General features: G+C 46.2%; 1 protein-coding gene across 2 annotated transcripts in view; it reads right to left on the minus strand.

Annotated features, from left to right (window-relative positions):
- Positions 1–19449, minus strand: part of GMCL1 (germ cell-less 1, spermatogenesis associated) — a 615261-nt gene that overhangs the window by 400392 nt on the left and 195420 nt on the right. For both annotated transcript variants that reach the window (XM_085636262.1, XM_085636261.1), the window contains exon 7: positions 1436–1520. In XM_085636262.1, coding sequence (XP_085492388.1) covers positions 1436–1520 — 85 coding nt within the window. The remainder of the gene's footprint in view (positions 1–1435; positions 1521–19449) is intronic.

Raw genomic sequence — 19449 nt, forward strand, 5'->3', positions numbered from 1 at the left:
ATGATGAAGCAGTACCAGGTATTTCGAACATTGGGCACACACATAATTTGCACAGCACCATTTTCCATAAACCTGCACTAAGCAATTGCGCAATCTGCCTCCCCACTATATTCTGTAACAAATTTGGGGCCGGATGTACATAGAACTGGTCGCAAAATACTGGTTGCAATTTGCGACCAGTATTTTTTTGACCGGCATGGTAATTTGCTAGACGACCTTTGTATTAATAGGTTGTTTTGCAAATTACCAATTTGTAGTGGGTCGCAATTCAACCTGCCGCATGAATATTAATGAGGTAGGTCGCAAATTGTGACACACTAGGGCTCGTAGCCATCACATGGATGGTGTCCTGTTGAGCTCGGCAGGCCATCATGTCTGTCATTGCTTTTAAATAAAGCATTATTTTTTCTTTAAATGTAACCCATTTATACTAAAAAATTAAAAGTGCAATTTATACTTTTTAACATTCAAAGTACCCCTTCCCATTTGCAAACTGGTTACCACGTCCTCTGAGGTGTTGGTAAAATATTAATGTTTTGCGACTGCATTTTGGTCCAAAACATTAATACATACCACTACGATTCACAATTTGTAAGCGATGACCCTTCCAAATCCAGAATCGTTATTTTGTTGCAAACCCAAACTGTGGTTGGGTAACAAATTACCAAATCATGATCTGGTTTTTGTACATTTAAAAAAGCATTTTTGCCATTTCATAACCACCCAAGTAGTAACCATCCAAGTAGTTGGGTAAACTTGAGAATAAATATTACAGAAAAGGGGAGTTTAAAATCTGTTGGGTGTGTTGTATTTTGACCACTAGATGAGTAATTTTAGACACATATGCATTCTGTCCGAATATCACTTCCATGCGAGGGTAGTGGGCTCTGTAGATCACAGTGAAAACACTTTCAACAGAACACTTCCTTAGAGTGGCACATCTGGAGAAGGAATTAAAAGTCTAGATCATGTAGGTGGAATTAAGTAGTGGGCAACATGTCAAGTGGTAAAGAAGGCCTTTTATAAAGGAAAAAGGCTATTTTGACACAAATTGATTTTTCTCCATTACTTATGAAAACATAAAACATACCACATTTCATCTGAAATGTGCAAAATAAATGGAAACCCGCAAAACTTCAACTCTTAGTTTGAAGATAGGGAAGTGGTGTTTGAGAAATACTTTTCCCCTAAACAACCCACAGGCATGAAGAGAGCAAAAGTAGACATTTTATTGCCAGAATCTATTTCATTACTTATTACTATCAAATGTGACACACATGGCAGGACTGACTGTATGAAGCAAAATTCTAAGTAGAAATTCGGAGCCCAAAGGAAGATTATTTTTTCTTTGATTAAAAGAAAGCAAGAAGGATATCACGCTTTAGAGTCAAACACCCAGTGGTACAAGCAGCAAGGAAGTTTGCAAGCAGCATACCTTTTTCAGCGCGGTGTATACGTCCATTTCCACTTGCATTACAAACAGGTCGTGTGAGCTGATAAGCTGGGTCATCATGCTGATGCTGCAATAGAGGAGGAAACAAAGTTATTATTGTTGAGAAGCAACTGAATGATACCCTTTAATTATTCTTTAACTGCACACACTAAACACAAACGTTCCAGACTAAGCCTTGCAACTCAAATACGCTCACCAGATCTGAAGATCCTGAGCAATGCAAGATCTGAATCACAAAACTGCAAGAGTTCCTTGCAGCACGCGGTAGAATTGGTGAGATTTAAAGCATAGGATCTAAGATCGCTTATGAATGTGGGAGATCTTTTCAACTGCAGACTTATTAAGAATGACTCTCCACCGACAGAAAAGTCTTCCTGGGTGGCCGGAACGTTTTCTGCAGAAAATGTTATTTATGTACCTTTGGGAACAATGGTTTAGATTGATACTAAGTGTTCCCTCTTCACGTTCTTTATTTCAGAAACAATCAGTCCCCGGTGAAGGTTCCAGAAGCTTTTTCATGCTGCCACACATTTAGGCGGAGCACAACACCAATTGCTCCAGACAAATAGAGTCAAATATAGTCTCAAGAGATCAGGGGGAGGAGACAAAGAATCTGCAGAGGGAACACATTATCCACTGTCGCTATCTTTACCCAAGATGCATAGCATTTCTTCTCATACGCACCTTCCGCCATGATTATTATTTATTATCAAAAGAATCCCCAACAATATCGAAACCAGCGGTTCTTAAAATGTTGTCTTCTGTGGACCTCAACTGAATAATTAGTGGAAGCCAGGGACCACCACTTGGGCAATTTCATTGATTTGATCCTCAAATCTTACGACAGAAATACAGAAACAAGTGCACATCAAACAAATACACAAATTATGAAATATTATATTTAATTCGTAAACAAAAATCTAAATTTGAATCAGAAGGTTGGAGCGTTTCAAAACATAAGTTTATTTCTTAAAGGCAAAGTGATATGCATGACGCTAGCACATCATTTAGTCTTTTTTGCTCCAAATAAACGCTCTCTTTTAGTCTCATTAATCCAGTGCTTCAACTAAGATCCCCCACCATCCATACTAGATCCTATTGCTGTATTTGTGCTGCTCCCAGAAATCAAACTAAGATATCATCTTAATAATAAACCTCCAATGTCGAATTCCTTTACATTTACAGGGTGTTTAAACAATTTAAATTGACCATATTTTATGTACAAATACTTTATTAATCCGTCACAGTCATGGGCCCCTGAGTAGGCGTCGTTGACCTCAAGGGGTCCTTGGAGCACAGGTTAAGAATCACCGAACTAAATGATTTTTATGGAGTGACACTTATCACAAATAAAAATATTTTTTTGCAACATATATTGAGCCATCAATCTGCCAAACAGTGTTGCTGCACAAGCATCTGAATCAAGACAACACTGTTTTTCAAAAACCTGCAAATAAGGCCTTGCCAACGTTCTGTAAAAGTACAAATCTCAGCAAAACAGTAGAGGTTCTCAGACCTTAATAGTGTGCGCAAACAACATATGAAGCCTTCTTGCCTACTTCCAGGTTTTCCGAGATACAAGTAAAATCCAACAAGTTATATTCTGTTTTTATCAAAGTTAACTTCTGTGGAAAAACTCCAAATAAGATACTAGTAAATACCTGTTCATTCATTCCTCAACTGATCTTAAACTACAGTAAACAAACTGCTCTCTTAGTATCCAACCGGTGTAACTTTAACAATCTCAGAAAAAGAGAAATCAAGCAAATCTACAGATTCGTTTAATATAAAACTTATCATCACCGCCAGGAAAATGGGTTTCACAATAAATAAATGCTTTACCTTTAAGGAAAACAGCGCAGGCAAGTTCACCGGCAGAGACTGTAACTCGCACATCATGCGGACTGACATTTGCCATCAGAATGCACAGTTTTAAGAACCTAATAGTTCCGGTTGAGCAATCATTAAAAATAGTAATCATTCAAATACCACTGAGCAGTAAAATACTGTGCTTGAGGACATTGGTTAACCAGGCCCTTCAGAAAGAGATCATGTCAAACAAGAAAGGTTAATCTTGTTTTCTAATAAAATAGACAAGGGGCGAACTCACTTGCACTTGCAACTCTTCAGGTGAAAGTTAGAGTGCCATCGCCAAAACAACAGATTGTGGTCGACAATGGATCTACATTTTGTTGACCATGCTAACAGTAAAAACGTAACAATCTCATGGCATGCAGAAGTAGCACCCACCATGATGCTTTCTACTTCCGCAAACATCTCCCAATCAAAACATCTTAACAGTTCACATGCCAAACTATATAATGCTGGCTGTTCTGGTCCGGAAAAAGCACCAAGCTTTCTTCTGAAACAGAAGAGAAATAAACACTGACAATCTGTGTGGATGTGCTTGACTGATAAGAAACTGTGTGCCACAGTTTGCTGGCCACTTATCCAAAACCTCTTAACCCGCTGAGAAGCATGTACCTAAATACAACATTTTTTAGGCAGAGGTCTGACTGCACTTCCAGAAGAACAACATCATTAGTCTCAGAGTTTCCCCACTTAAAATGCACAGGAGCAAAGCACATGCTACTTAACTTTGGTAAGTATATTTCTGGTGAGTACTCTATCTATCCGTAGCGTTCCTCACTTCTTGAACCACCTCGAGGCAGCAGACTGGACCGGGAAAAAAGTCACAGAGCTGCATATGGTACTATCCAAAAACGCTGACTTCAGCTCCCTCCTCTTTTCAACACCCTCTGGGGCGGAAGTGAAGCAGACCAGATTCACAGAAAAGGCAGAATGCAAGAACTCATTAGGGACCTTATTAAAAATTGTAAGATTACTCCTCCGACTGAGGTGGCAGACAGATTTGGAAATCATTCCAAAATGTAAGTGACTTGTTTATCTGATGGATACGTCTATCTGCGAATTATTCATCACCTTGAATCAATACCCAAGCAGTAGCTCCAAGCTCCTGGGTCTGAGGAGATGGTTAAACTAGGAAATCGCATAACACAGATTTAGTAAAATGGCCATCCTTACTGACTTATGGGTTGAGACAGTGATACGTGGTGAAGGTGTGAACTGAAGCCCATGTTGAAGCTCAACAAATATCAAAAACAGAAACGCACTCCGACATTGTCAAAGAAGCAGCCTTGGTACAGATGCAATGGACCCGATGATCCTAGGGTGGTCCTTCTTGTCGAGGATGTAGAAGATCTTGATGCTTAAAGTGATCCATCATGAAATCATCTGCTTCTGAATTGCCCTGTTCTCCTGGGAGCAAGTATAGTTCTGGAAACGTTGGTCATCAACCTGAAAATCATGGGTCTTGTCAATGCAGAAAGTAAGAACCACTATCAGAAGATCCAGAGGATGCATTTACTCATCATACTTGGAGGGACAAGGCGGCAGACAGATCAGTAGCTGATTTATTGGTCCACATGAAATGGAGTTACCACTTTAGGAAGGAACTCTTAATCCACAGCACCAGCTTGTTTGTAACAAATTAAGAGAAAGGAGGGTGAACAGCCACAGCCTGCAACTCACAAAGATGCGGACCTGATCAGAAAAACAGTTTTCAGCTAACAGCCTCAAGAGGCAACTGTAAATGGGCTCGAAATTTGAACCCATCAGAAAAGCAAGCATTCTGTTAGAGTCCCGCTGTAGCATGACAACGGTGTAGGGAAAGCCAAATGGGTCAAACCCATTAATAAAAAAATGCATGACTATAAGAGACCTGAATAAAAACAAAGGATCTTGCACACCCATGAAAAGCCAAAATAGCCAACAAATAATATGCAACAGCAGCCAGAGCAAAGTTTGCCGGATGGTGGACACCGCAAAACACAACACAAACAACAAATATGCAGTGAGGTGATCAACCTCATACTCCGTGCACCAAGAATAAATGCCTATCCAATATCTAGAATAAATAGAACAGTCTAAGCCAAGGGGTAACTAGCTGACAAGATCATGCCCAGCACTTCTGTAGGCAGCTCAAAAAACTCAGGTTGCCCCAATAAATCTTCAGGCATGAAGTTGAATACAGACTCCGGAGTTTCAGAGGAACAAGTTACTTACCTTCGGCAACGCTTTTTCTGGTGGATACAGTATCTGCCTGTGGATTCCTCACCTTGTGAATATCCCCTGCGCCAGCAACATTCGGAAACTTTTGTAGCAGTCCACGCCGATGGGGTCGAAGACGACGTCACAGAGACACGGCTCCGCTCGCGACTCCGCTGACGTCACCGGCTCCATAAGAAGACCTAGTCGGCGTGATGACGTCAGTTCCGCCCCTTTTTTCCGTGCCTTCGAGGCACACGGACAGACTGACAGCAATATATATACACAGTATACACAGTACACAATATGCATATCAACACACCCAGTGTGGAAATAACAAAATGCCTTTGACAGTAATAAACACATTTGAAACACCATCAATAGAATTACAGGCATAGAACTACAGGTATAGAAGGATGGACAACGGGGAGGCGGGTTGGTCAGTGAGGAATCCACAGGCAGATACTGTATCCACCAGAAAAAGCGTTACCGAAGGTAAGTAACTTGTTCTTCTGATGGATACATCTGCCAGTGGATTCCTCACCTTGTGAATAGATTCTACAGCAGTCCCCACTCCCGGAGGAGGGTGTCCACCCTTCTATACCAGAAAGTCCTGAAGGACGGATCGGGCAAAATGTCCGTCCCTCCTAACCTCAGTGTCTAAGCAATAATGTTTTGCGAAGGTGAGGAGGGAGGCCCAAGTTGCCGCCCTACAAATGTCCTCCACAGGAACACCCCTAGACAAAGCAGACGTGGAAGACTTTGCTCTAGTGGAATGAGCCCTCAAACCCTCCGGTGGTTCCTTACCAGCCAGGGAGTAGCAAATCTTGATGCACAAGACAATCCACCTGGAAAGGGTGCGCTTGTGCACCGCTCGACCTTTCCTGCAGCCAGCAAAGCCCACGAAGAGCCGGTCATCAACTCTGATGTCCTTTGTACTGTCCAGGTAGAAGCTCACCGCCCTCTTAGGGTCCAAGCGGTGAAGCCGCTCCTCCTCCTTGGAAGGGTGAGGGGGAGGATAGAAAGAAGGAAGTGTAATGGACTGCCCCAGATGGAAGGGAGTTACCACCTTAGGCAAAAACGCAGCCCTGCTCCTAAGTACCATTCGTTCAGCATGCACAGTCAAGAATGGGGGTTTTGAACTTAGAGCTTGAAGCTCACTTACCCTCCTTGCCGAGGTGATTGCAATGAGGAATACCGTCTTAAAGGACAACAGCCTCAAAGGACACTTGTGTAAGGGCTCGAAGGGAGAACCCATAAGATAAGTTAATACAAGGTTTAAGTCCCATTGAGGCATAATAAAAGGAGACGGAGGAAACTGGTTTGTAAGGCCCTTTATAAAACGAAGAACAATAGGGGATTTGAATAAGGACGGCTGATCCGGCAAACAAAGGAAAGCCGACAAAGCCGATAAATATCCTTTCACAGTAGCCACAGCAAAGCCTTGCAGAGCCAGAGAAAGGGCAAACTGTAGAATGTTAGACAGACGAGCCTTCAAGGGATCAATGGACCTCTCTCCGCACCAAAGCACAAATTTAGACCACCTATATGAGTATATAGATTTGGTGGAGTGTCGCCTGGCCGATAAAATAACATCCACCACATCTGGTGGGAGAGAGAAAGAATTCAGGTTGCCCCGTTCAATCTCCAGGCATGAAGGTGTAAGCTCTGGAGGTGGGGTTGTAGAACTCTGCCCCTCCGACTGCGAGAGGAGGTCTGCCCTCAGCGGGAGACGGAGCGGAGGGCACGAGGAGAGGTGGAGAAGATCTGTGTACCACACCCTTCTTGGCCAATCCGGGGCGACCAATATAACTTGGGCCCGGTCTTGGCGAATCTTCCTCAGAACCCGTGGAATCAAGGGTATGGGAGGAAACGCATAAAGGAGTCGTGAACCCCACCTCAACTGAAACGCGTCCCCCAACGCTCCCTGCATCGGATACTGGAGACTGCAGAAAGACGGGCAGTGAGCATTCTCGAGTGGCGAATAGGTCCACCCGAGGAGTCCCCCACGTCCGAAAGACGTGACGAACTACCTCTGGATGAAGCCTCCACTCGTGGTCGGCGGAGAACTGCCGACTGAGACTGTCTGCACGAACGTTCAGAACCCCGGCCAGATGATTTGCCATTAGACAAATTTGATGGACCTGAGCCCAGGACCATAGACGCAGGGCCTCTCTGCAGAGACAAAGAGACCCCACTCCTCCCTGTTTGTTTATATACCACATCGCGGTCGTATTGTCCGTCAGGACTTGAACAGACCGACCGCGAAGGGAGGAAGGCCTTGAGTGCCAAACGTATCGCCCGCAATTCCAGAAGGTTGATATGAAGCAACCTTTCTTCTGGAGACCAAAGACCCTTGATCTCCAGATCCCCCAGATGAGCACCCCACCCTAAGGTGGAGGCATCCGATATCACAGTAGTCACCGATGGAGGTAGATGGAAGGGCTTCCCTTGGGACAGATTGCCCTCCACGCTCCACCAAGATAGATCCGCTGCAGCTTCTCTGGAGATCCTCACAGGCTCCCTGAGATCCCCTTTGTGCTGATACCACTGCTTGCGGAGGCACCACTGGAGCGCCCTCATGTGCCAGCGTGCATGGTTGACCAACAGGATGCAGGAAGCGAACAGACCGAGCAGGCGAAGGACCTTCAGAACTGGAACGACCGCTCCGCTGTAAAATAAAGGAATCATTTCCTGTATGTCGAGAATCCTTTGAGGAGGAGGGAATGCTCGACACACAGTAGTGTCCAGTACCGCACCTATGAACAGGTTGCGCTGAGAGGGCACCAGGTGAGATTTGGGTACGTTTATCGAAAAACCCAATTTGTACAACAGCCGAGTTGTATCCTGCAGGTGACGCAGCACCTTCTCTGGCGACTCCGCTTTTATCAGCCAGTCGTCCAAATAAGGGAAAACTGAAATCCCCGTCCTTCTGAGATGGGCTGCCACCACTGCCATCACCTTCGTGAAGACTCGAGGTGCTGAAGTAAGACCAAACTGTAGGACCGCAAACTGATAATGTTGCGACCCTACCGTGAAACGGAGATACTTTCTGTGCGACTTCAGAATGGGGATGTGAAAATACGCATCCTGCAAGTCGAGCGACACCATCCAGTACTCCTGATTCAGCGCCTGAAGAACCTGCGCAAAGGGGGAGCATCTTGAACTTCTCCTGTTTCAGGTAAAAGTTCAGAATTTATAGGTCCAATATCGGACACAACCTGCCGTCCTTTTTCGGAATCAGGAAATACCGGGAGTAGCATCCCTGACCCCTTTCCAGCTCTGGAACCACCTCTATCACACCTTTCTGAAACAACTTCAGGACTTCCTCCTGCAGGAGAAGACGGTGGTCCTCCGAGCAAGCCCCTTGGCAAGCAGGGTCATTTGGAGGGAATTCCCGAAAGGGAAGGGCGTACCCATTTTCTACAAGATCTAGAACCCAGAGATCTGTAGTTACAGATTCCCAATCTTGTAGAAAATGGGTAAGCCGACCCCCCACAGGACCAGCATGATCCGGAATGTCGAATCTAGGGCTGCTTTGCAGTGGTGGGAGGGGCAGAGGAGGAGGAAGAGGAGGAGAGCTGACGGCCACGTGTGCGACCCCTAATTCTTCCTCTGTAACCTCTCGACGAGGAACCTTGCTGCTGCTGCTGGGTCGGTCTATAGGAGCGAAAAGTCGCCTTTCCAAAGCCCCTATACCTTTTAAAAGAACCTCTCGGCTGGGATTGAAGGCCCAACGATCTAGCCGTAGCCTTACTCTCCTTGAAGCGTTCGAGAGCAGCATCCGCCTTCTTCCCGAACAAGCCAGACCCATCAAAAGGCAAGTCTAATAAGGTCGACTGCACATCCGAGGAGAATTCAGAGGACTTTAGCCATGCACCCATCCTGGTGGCAACAGAAGACCCCATGACTCTGGCAACTGAGTCTGCCGTGTCCAGTCCACTCTGAATGACTTGTCGAGCAGCCGCCTGGGCATCAGTCTGAACTTCATTGAAGCCAGCCCTATCCTCCTCCGACAGCTTTGGTGCAATCTTCTTTGCCGAATCCATTAGCGCATGGATATAGCGCCCCAATAAACACGTCGCATTCGTGGACTTGAGAGCCATGCTGGCTGATGAAAAGACCTTTTTAGCCGATTGGTCCACCTTTTTGGCCTCTCTGTCTCCTGGAACCTGAGGAAAGGCCCCCTTTGACCTTCCCGAACAAGCCACCTGGACCACCAAGCTCTCAGGCGAAGGGTGCAAAGTCAGAAATTCAGGATCCCCTGGAGCCACTCTATATCTCCTTGCGACTGCCCTGGAGACCGCAGGAGCTGAAAAAGGCTTGCGCCATACCTCCAGCACAGGTTCCATATTAGCCTCATTAAAGGGTAACAAAGGCTCCGAGACCGCTGTAGGTGAATGCAGCACCTCAGTAAGTATATTAGACCTGAACTCCATAGATGGTAACTGTAGGTCCAACAACTCTGCAGCTTTTCTGATGACCGCATGATACGGCGCTGCATCTTTAGAGGGCTCATCTGATGGTGGAGTGATTTTCCACTCTGGAGACAAATCCAGTCCACTTGCCTCCTTCAGTTCTTCAAACACCTCATCAGATTCGACTAACTCTCCCTCTTCAGCCTCTTCCAACAGAAAGCGTCTCTCATCCACCACTCTCTGTGCTTCCCTTCTGGAACAAATCCGCACCAGCGGCGTCGGCGGCGCCGTGTTCGAATCCGACGGCGCCGGCAGCGGCATCGAACGCGGATCTGCTGGAGCAGCCAGCGTCGAACGAAGTTGAGTCGGCGCCGGTGAAGAGGGAAGCGGCGTCGATGTTCTCGGCGCCGGTAGCTGCCAAGACGGCGTCGCCGGAAAGAATGGCATGAACGGAGCTTGAGGGTAGACCTGCGGCACTCCCAAATTGAAAGCCATCGGACCCACAGGTGCACCAGAGGTATACATGGCCCTTGAAAACACCCCGTACATGGCATTAAGATAATGCGAGGGGTCCTGACCTGGACCGGGGAATGCAGGATACTGGTCAGGAAGCACCGGACTCGGGCCTGGCGGCGCCGACGGTGGTACAAGCGGCGTCACAGTCTCACCCGGAGCCTGAAGATCCTCACCCGGGGACGGAGCCGGAGAATCAGCTGGAGCCGGAGATGGAACCGGCGTCGGGGATGATACCGGCACCGGAGATTCAGCCGGAGCCGGCGATGTCACCGGAGAAGAAGGAGCTGGAGGTGAAGCCGGAACCGGAGAAGGAGACACTGACTCTCTCCGACGTCGAGTAGGCGACTTCGACTTCGGAGCCGAACCTTTGTCGGAGTGATGATGTGAAGAATGCCTCCTCTTTTTCTTATGCTTCTTACTTTTCGAAGCATGCCCCGAAGTCGACTTGGACGCCGACCTCGACCTGGATCCAGACCTCCTCCTTCCTCTTTTTTCCTTCTTCTTCATCCGAGCGATAAAGAGCTTCGCTTCTCTTTCCTTGAGAGCCTTCGAGCTCATCTTGCGGCAGCTGGAACCACCACCCACATCGTGGTCGGATGAAAGGCACCAAACACAGTCCTCGTGTGGGTCGGTAATAGACATGTGCTTGCCACATTCTCGACAGGGCTTGAAACCAGACTTCCTTGTCGACATCTTCGAAGAAAGACAGAACATTTTCAGAAAATACACAAAGTAACAGATAAAGCTACTAGTAACGATTCCCGAAATCCGTTGGCGTAGTCGGCGCGGAAAAAAGGGAACTGACGTCATCACGCCGACGAGGTCTTCTTATGGAGCTGGTGACGTCAGCGGAGTCGCGAGTGGAGCCGTGTCTCTGTGACGTTGTCTTCGACCCCATCGGCGTGGACTGCTACAAAAGTTTCCAAATGTTGCTGGCGCAGGGGATATTCACAAGGTGAGGAATCCACTGGCAGATGTATCCATCAGAAAGAGGAGGCCACCTTGAGCAGAAGAGGATGACAGTGATAGGTAGAGCAAATCAGATTACCACACCCTCCGTGATCTGTCCAATGTAATCAAGATCACCGGCACAAGGTCCTGTTGCATCTTTCTTAGAACCAGAGGAATCAGCGTTATAAGGAGGAAGCATAGTGAAGCTACAAGTCCCATTTCAGACAGAACACATCTATTAGGGTACTTCTCAGCAGAAATTGGAAAGCGCAGAACAAAGGGAAGAGAGTGTTTAGGTGAGTGACAAATCTATTCACCATAGAGGTGACCCATGTCGGTTCCTAATCAGCAACAGGACACCGACTGAGATCATCTACCTGTATATTCAGGGAGACTGCTAGATGATATACAACCATCCAGTAACATAAGACTATGACTAAGCGTACAGCCTCCAGAAACAGGAGAGTGACCCCATTTCACAAAGTTTGATGGCATATAGGGGCAGTGTCAGTGTTGTCTGTCAGAATCTGAACTGACAGACTGGAGATGGAGGGCAGGAATTCATTGAGAGCTAGGGTTCATCTAAAGCTCCGGCAGATTGAAGTGGGACTCTGGCTCCATAAGGGACCACAAGCCCATGATCTCCTAGTTTCCATGACAGCAAGATAACTGCCAAAGCAGAGGGAGAAGGTGATTCATCACAGTGCTCACTGCCAGCAGAGGAGTTTCTCGCATGTGAGGGACTCCATGAACACCAGTCACCACTGGTCCTGTGCCGCCTCTGAACAGATCAGAATGTTGTCTGTCACAACCCGCTTCTCCCCCCCAACTCATAACCCTCAGTGTTGATCCCCTGAAAACAGAGGCACCACTGAAGCGCTGGCATATGCCACTGAGCATCGGAAACCAGCAAAACGGAAGAAGCCAACAAACCCAAAAGGCACAGGACAGTCAGGGCCAGGAAATGAGTTTCCCCAAAATATCAGGATCATACCTTGAATCTTAATCACACTCAACAGAGACAGAGGAAAACAGAAAAAAGCAAATCTTGCAATCAAGGATGCAGAAAGTGGGAAAATCAATAGATTTTATAATACTGCCCTCACACACCCGAGAGTGTCATGCTTCATCATTGGGCCGCTTCATACACCAAGGTGCAGACCAACACCTTTGGTGGAGCGCAATTTTTTTGGAGAGTGAATGATGAAGAAAATGGTGGTGAGGGTAAAGTATAAAGGACAGAAAAGGTAGAATAAACACACTTTCGTGCTATTCAAAAAGAAAGACAACAGATAGTCTCTCAAAATCAAGGGACCAAGGGAAGCAGAAAGAAATTAAAACTGTCTAGGGGTTGACTTTGGTACTTTATTCGTGTCAACCTCTGGCAGGGTTAAAATGAAACGTATGGGGTCTCTAGGGCAGGTAACGACCCTATAATCCCCCATCTATATCCAACCCTATCAACAGATCCTTTTCTACATCAAACTCAAGGTCTTTTATGAGGTTGAGTACTTCTCTAGTATCTTTCAAGTAGGCTGGCATCTTTTGAACAATTGGGCGAAGATAGAAGTCACAGAACTTGGACAAGGGTTCCAGAATTGAGTTAACCCCTGATACGATTGGTCTCCCCGGGGGCGGTCGTGTTGGTTTATGGACCTTGGGCAAGGTGTAAAAGTAAGGTACTGTTGGTTGATCCTTACTTAAAAATGCTGCCTCATTTTGGCTTATCCAATCATTAGATAGCGCTTCTTCCAAAGTGGATGCAATTTTAATCCTCAGATTTTCTGTCGGATCCCTCTCAAGTATGGTATAGTTCCTCCTGTCATTAAGGAGGAGGAGACATTGTGCGTTATAAGTATCCAAGTCTTGAATAATTATCGCCCCGCCCTTATCCGCTGGTTTTATCACTATTGATTTCTCATTCTTGAGTTCTTGTAGGGCCTTGTTTTCCATTTTGGAAAGATTGAAAAATGGTCTTTTCGCTCCTTCTTCGTCCAATCGATCTACCTCTCTCAAAACTGCTTGTTCAAATACCCCTACTTCCGGTGGCAACTGATTGAGAGTGGGGACAAAGGTTGACTTGTTTCTAAATTCTGTATCGCCACCACTTTCCGTTGTCTCTTTTCCCTCGAAAAAGATTTTTAGTCGGATGTTTCTAAAGAAACCCGCTAATTCACATTTGAGTTTGAAGTTATCGGGTTGATTAGTGGGTACAAAACCCAATCCTTTCGCTAGTACTCTCTCCTGTGTTGGTGTAAGAGTTAATTTGCTCAAATTCATGACCAGATCTATTCCCTGCTCGTGCTCGGTTCTCCTTCCCGGGCCATGCTGCGTGTGATCCTCTGATTCAAGTCGTCCCACTGCACCCTCTGTGTTCTCTGTGCTCTCTGTCTCCCCCTGCCTCTCCCGAACAATTGGGGGGTCACACAATTTGTAGTACTATACAAAGCACGATTTTAGCAATACCGTTTGAGTGGGGTCCTGATCAAGAACAGGACACATAGACAAAAGAATGACTCGGTATACCCACCAAACTGTGGTGTGTGGGGGTGTCTGTGTGCGAGTGTTTTTCACTGGGTGCGCTGGTTAATGGGCTATAGTGTGATAACATGGTTCACATATGATGGATGCGTGGGACATAGCACGATGTTGTATTTTTATTATGAAGTTTGGAGGGAATGACTATCCATTGTTTTCCTCTTCCTCCTAGATATGTTCCTCCTCTTGGAATTTCCTAAAAGAGCGAGACGGGCATATTGTCCAAAACACCCAAGGTAATAAGTACTCGACAAGGGGTACTACATAGGGACCAACACCCTGACGAATGCCAGAGTGACCTTTCTGGGCACACGAGTAACTGGCAGAAACATGTTGGTTTTAGCAGGGGGATTATAGGGTCGTTACCTGCCCTAGAGACCCCATACGTTTCATTTTAACCCTGCCAGAGGTTGACACGAATAAAGTACCAAAGTCAACCCCTAGACAGTTTTAATTTCTTTCTGCTTCCCTTGGTCCCTTGATTTTGAGAGACTATCTGTTGTCTTTCTTTTTGAATAGCACGAAAGTGTGTTTATTCTACCTTTTCTGTCCTTTATACTTTACCCTCACCACCATTTTCTTCATCATTCACTCTCCAAAAAAATTGCGCTCCACCAAAGGTGTTGGTCTGCACCTTGGTGTATGAAGCGGCCCAATGATGAAGCATGACACTCTCGGGTGTGTGAGGGCAGTATTATAAAATCTATTGATTTTCCCACTTTCTGCATCCTTGATTGCAAGATTTGCTTTTTTCTGTTTTCCTCTGTCTCTGTTGAGTGTGATTAAGTCTGATTGAGGGAGTCAGAGACATTGTTGTCCCTCGTCTCTCCTATTTTGTGGGTTAATCATACCTTGAATCTCCTTAACTTGACTGGCAAGCGGAAAAGACTTTGAGTGCGCAACCGGCTCTGTCTCAATAAAGGGGTGACACCGAGTAGTCCAGGAGTGAGACTTTCAGAGGTGGATTTGAAGCCCCTGGTACATAAGAATTGACATTGTAGTCTCAAAATGGTCTGACACCAACTACAGCAAGATAGACTTCAGCAACCAATCACCAAGATGGGGAACACCGAAATCCCAGACTTGCAGAAATGAGCCAAAAACACTGTCATGACTTTCATGAATACATGAAGGGCTGATGATAGCCGAAATGGGAATACTGCAAAATGATAGTGGGTGCAGCATATGGAATTATAAGCAATGCAGATATCATCAGTACGACTGCAGGAACTGCTCAGCCTTCAGCACAGACCTGACACAAACCCCTTTCTGTAACAGAATTGAAATGGGCGCAGGAGGCGGCAGAGATAGATCTGGCACTGATGTTAGTGGAGGACAATCAGGCAAGGCGTTCAGCAATGCAATCCGTGCTGCCAGTGAAGGAAGTAATTATAAACAGGGGCAGCCCAAACAGCACCTGGAATTAGAGGTATGCCACAGGGGTTCCAAGCAGAGCAACATGATAATGTTGATAGTTAAAATATCAATCGATGATTGTGAGACAAACGGCTCAGGCGGACAAAATCCAGTAATAAGCAAAACAATGGGCCCATTAAATAGTTTAAAAAATGAATGTAAGCGCTAGGTGCTCACGTGATCACATGTGGAAAACAAATTATGAAATACAGTAGGTAAAACAAGAAAGCAACAATCAAATATATTAGTAGCCTTTTTAGTAAATACAATTATTTAATTTCCAATAGTAGGACTCGTTTTCAGTGGTTGGAAGTATTGATGGCATTTCAACCCAGGGAAATGAGGGTCCATTTGGATAGAAATGATTTTAGGAAAGTGAGAGCATGGCTTCTGAAAAAAAAACAGAAAAGCAGGCACCAGAATTAATAAAATAGCGCTGAAGAAAGAAATAGGGTTCATTGGAAAGCAGGAAAGGTACTTACAGTAATTGGAAGGCGCAAAATGGTCTGTAGAAAATGTTAATAGATACAAATCAGGTTAATGTGAGAAATCAGGTAAGGAGAATAGGCAGGACCCGGTGACCAGTGTGAAAGTTTACTGTAGGAAAGTAGGATCTGCTTTTATGGTTACCCCCACTTTTTGCTTGATGTAATACTGTTTCTGACTTGTGTGACTGAGATCCTGCTAATCAGGACCCCAGTCTCTGTGCTTTCTCCCCTAAATTGGTATGGTAAGTACTTTGGTACATCTCACATTGAACACTGGTGTACACTTAGGATTTGATTGATTTGGAGATTTATAAAGCGAACTAATGCCCAAGTGCGTCTAGGCGAGGGTGCCGAAGCATCCCAGGAAGGTTGCCTATGAAAGAGTAAAAGCATAGTTTTAGTTGGCAAAGAGCCATGTATTTAGTCATTTTCTGAAAGATAGCAGTGGTGGGCTGTTTTTTATATCAGCCGATAGTGAGTGCTATGTTTTGCCAGTCCCTGGATGAAACTTCTTCCACGCCAGTGAGCTTTCTTAAAGCTAGGGGTCTGTAAGAGTTTGCTCTGTGACGATCTTTAATTTCGGGAGGGTACATACCAGGTCAGGTGTTGCTTCAGGTACTGGGGACCAACATCGTGCAATGCCTTGAATGCTAAGCACTGAGATTTACATGTTATCCTTTTTCCAACTGGGAGCCAGTGCAGCATTCTCATTCAGTGGGAAACTGGTTGCAATTTAAGAATATCCAGTAGTAGTCTGGCCGCCGCATTTTGAAGACGCTGCAGCTTAAGCAAGTCCTGCATTTGAATTCCCACATAAAGGGCATTACCATAGTCCAGTCTGGCCAGGGCTAAGGCTGTCATGAGTTTTTTCAAGGTGCTCGGCGGTATAAAAGGACAAACTTTCCTGATAAGATGAAGAACGTTGTAGAGGTGAGATTACCGATCTTGTGTTTAAAGGTCAGATTGTCATCAAATATGAAACCTAGATTCTGCACCTTCTTATCTGGGACTGGAAGAGCTCCCAGACTAGCAGGCCACCAACTAGGTGACTAAAAGGAGGTGTCAGTAATTAGCAGGAGGACCTTAGTATTTCCGCCACTCAACTTTAAGCAGTTGGAGCTTATCCACTGGTTCACCTGGGTCGTACAGCAGTAGAATTGATCTGCAGTCTCATCCGCATTACTTGAGATAGATACCACTAACTGGGTATCATCTGCGTACGAGACAACTGAGAAGCAAACCTGCCTGATAATTTTATCCAGGGGGTTAACAAAGGTTGAACAGTGTAGGGCTCAGAGAAGAGCCCTGAGGCACCCCACAGGGGAGCATGAATTGCTCAGAAGAGAAAGCTCCCATCTGTACAAATTGCATCCCCATAAATATGATTTAATCAATTTGAGAGCGGTCTCTCTTAACCTTCTATCTGAAAGCATATTGATCAATATATCATGGTTCACTGTTTTCGAAAGCCGCCAATAAATTTAATAAAATCATGGCAGCCTTGCCTCCAGTGTGCATGATTGCTCCAAGCTCTTCGGCCGCCATGACCAAGGCTGTCTCAGTGCTATGCCTCTCCCGGAAGCCATATTGAGAAGGGTCTAAAAGTTCCACGGACCAGATAAAAGCTGAGAGTTGTAAATTTAGCACTTTTTGCAATACCTTTGCCGGGAACGGTAGTCTGGAGATTGGTCGGTAGCTGCTGGATTCCTAGTATATGGTACTAAGGTACCCAGGGCATAGGTACACCAGGGTTCCCCCATGGGCTGAAGCATGTATTATGCCACCCATGGGAGACCATTTAATTTCCAACTACATGCCTGTCATTGCAGCCTGTGTAAGGTGGTGCTAGCACCACTTACAAAAGAAATGGGTTTCCCTATATCTAAGGTCACTGCACTTAAAGCCTACAAGTCACCTATAAGGCAGGCCTTTCAATCCTGAAGGCAGGGTGCTCGGTTCTAAGTGTGAGGGTGCCCCTGCATGAGCAGGACAACCCTACAGCCTACGGAGTCCATTCTCCCGGGATATAAGTGAGACAGCGATTCAACATATAGAGGGGCACCGCATCATTATGTGATGACGATCTTGAAACTGGCTATAACAAATCCTATCATGCTTGGTATCAAACATGTTGGAATCATACCTCCCACACCATAAATGGTGTGGGAGGTATGATTCCATGCACTGCAAAGCTCCTCCAGGAGGCCCTCAGTGCTCCCGGTACCAGACTTCTGTACCCGGACGGCATAACATGGCTGCTGCCAACCAGAGACACGATTCTGCCCTCCTGCTGCTGAGCCAAGCTCGAGCAGGGAAAGGCAGAACAATAGGTATCCTGTCCCAGGGAAGTGTGACCACCTCCCAGACCGGGTTTAGTATATTGAAGTCGGGTGGGAGCACTTGCAAGCGCCACTTAGTCTGCTTGAGGGGCACACTTTTTGCCCACCTTGCATAGTCCAGTACAAACCAGCTCAAGGAGCTCCTGCTCGGACGCAAAACTGGACAAAGGACATGAGACTATCCTCCCCACGTCTGACCCCTCTCCTGGGAGGGAACCCTGAATTGTCTCAACCCTTTCCTTAGGGTATCTAAGGACTTAGCAGAGGGTGGGTCACTAGATTAGTCATGGGACAAGATTAATTTCAGACACCACTTCTTCTTCTTCAACTGTTTGGACACTCTGGACTTGGCTGGACTTTGTTCTGGGCATCTAGGTTGCAACTGGGAAGACACCTGCTGCTCCTGATCTTGTTGCCGTCTGCTTCAAAGTCCGTGCCTGTTCACCATACAGGAACCTTCCAAGGCCTGTGGGCATCCAAGACACCTGAAGGAATCTCCCTTGAAGTGAAGGAGTCACTACCCTGCATCTGCAGGCACCGCAACTAAGCTGACCGGTCTGCTGATCCTGGGCTCCCACAGACTCTAAAAGGCTCAGCAACACAGGTGGTGGTTCTTCACGTCCCTCGAGGCCTGCCCTGACCTCTCACGAAGTTTGAAGCCAGTATCCCTCGTCTGAGCTGCAGGAACCGAACCCCTGTGCACCACGTCGACTTGCAGTTGCAAAGGCTTGTTGGCTTCCTTCCACCAAGATCTTCAGGCTCCAAGTAGCCCCAACCTAAAGCATTTTCTGAGTCCAAGATCTTAGTCCTTACAACATCACTTGCATCATGGGCCTGCATCTTTGATGAGCTGCTCAAGGTGCTCTTGTGACTCCAGTGCCTCCAACCTGTGGGTCCTCTGGAGGGTCATATTTGAATTCTGTTTGCTCCCCAGATTGCTTGAGGCCTGCCCTGACTCCCCTGTTGATGAGTCTGCTTGACCTTGCTTGCCCCGACATTGTACCTTCTTCGGCTTCCACGCTGTGTGCAGTTGCCAAGGCCTGTTGCTGCTCCCGACAGACACAGAGCCCTCAACTCTCGACATCCGACGTTGGATAGCTCATATCCAGCTCCTGGCCGTCCACAGCGTTGCCTAGTCTGCACAGCTGCAGTTTTAAGGTAACCGTCAGCTTCCCTGCAACACACTACATTGGGGGCCTGGTCACTCCTGAGTTGCATAGACTCTCTCCCCTCTGCTTGCAAGTACTTCTCTTCCTGAATCC

This window comes from Triturus cristatus, chromosome 11 (assembly GCF_964204655.1).
Source record: "Triturus cristatus chromosome 11, aTriCri1.1, whole genome shotgun sequence".
Lineage (NCBI taxonomy): Eukaryota > Metazoa > Chordata > Amphibia > Caudata > Salamandridae > Triturus > Triturus cristatus.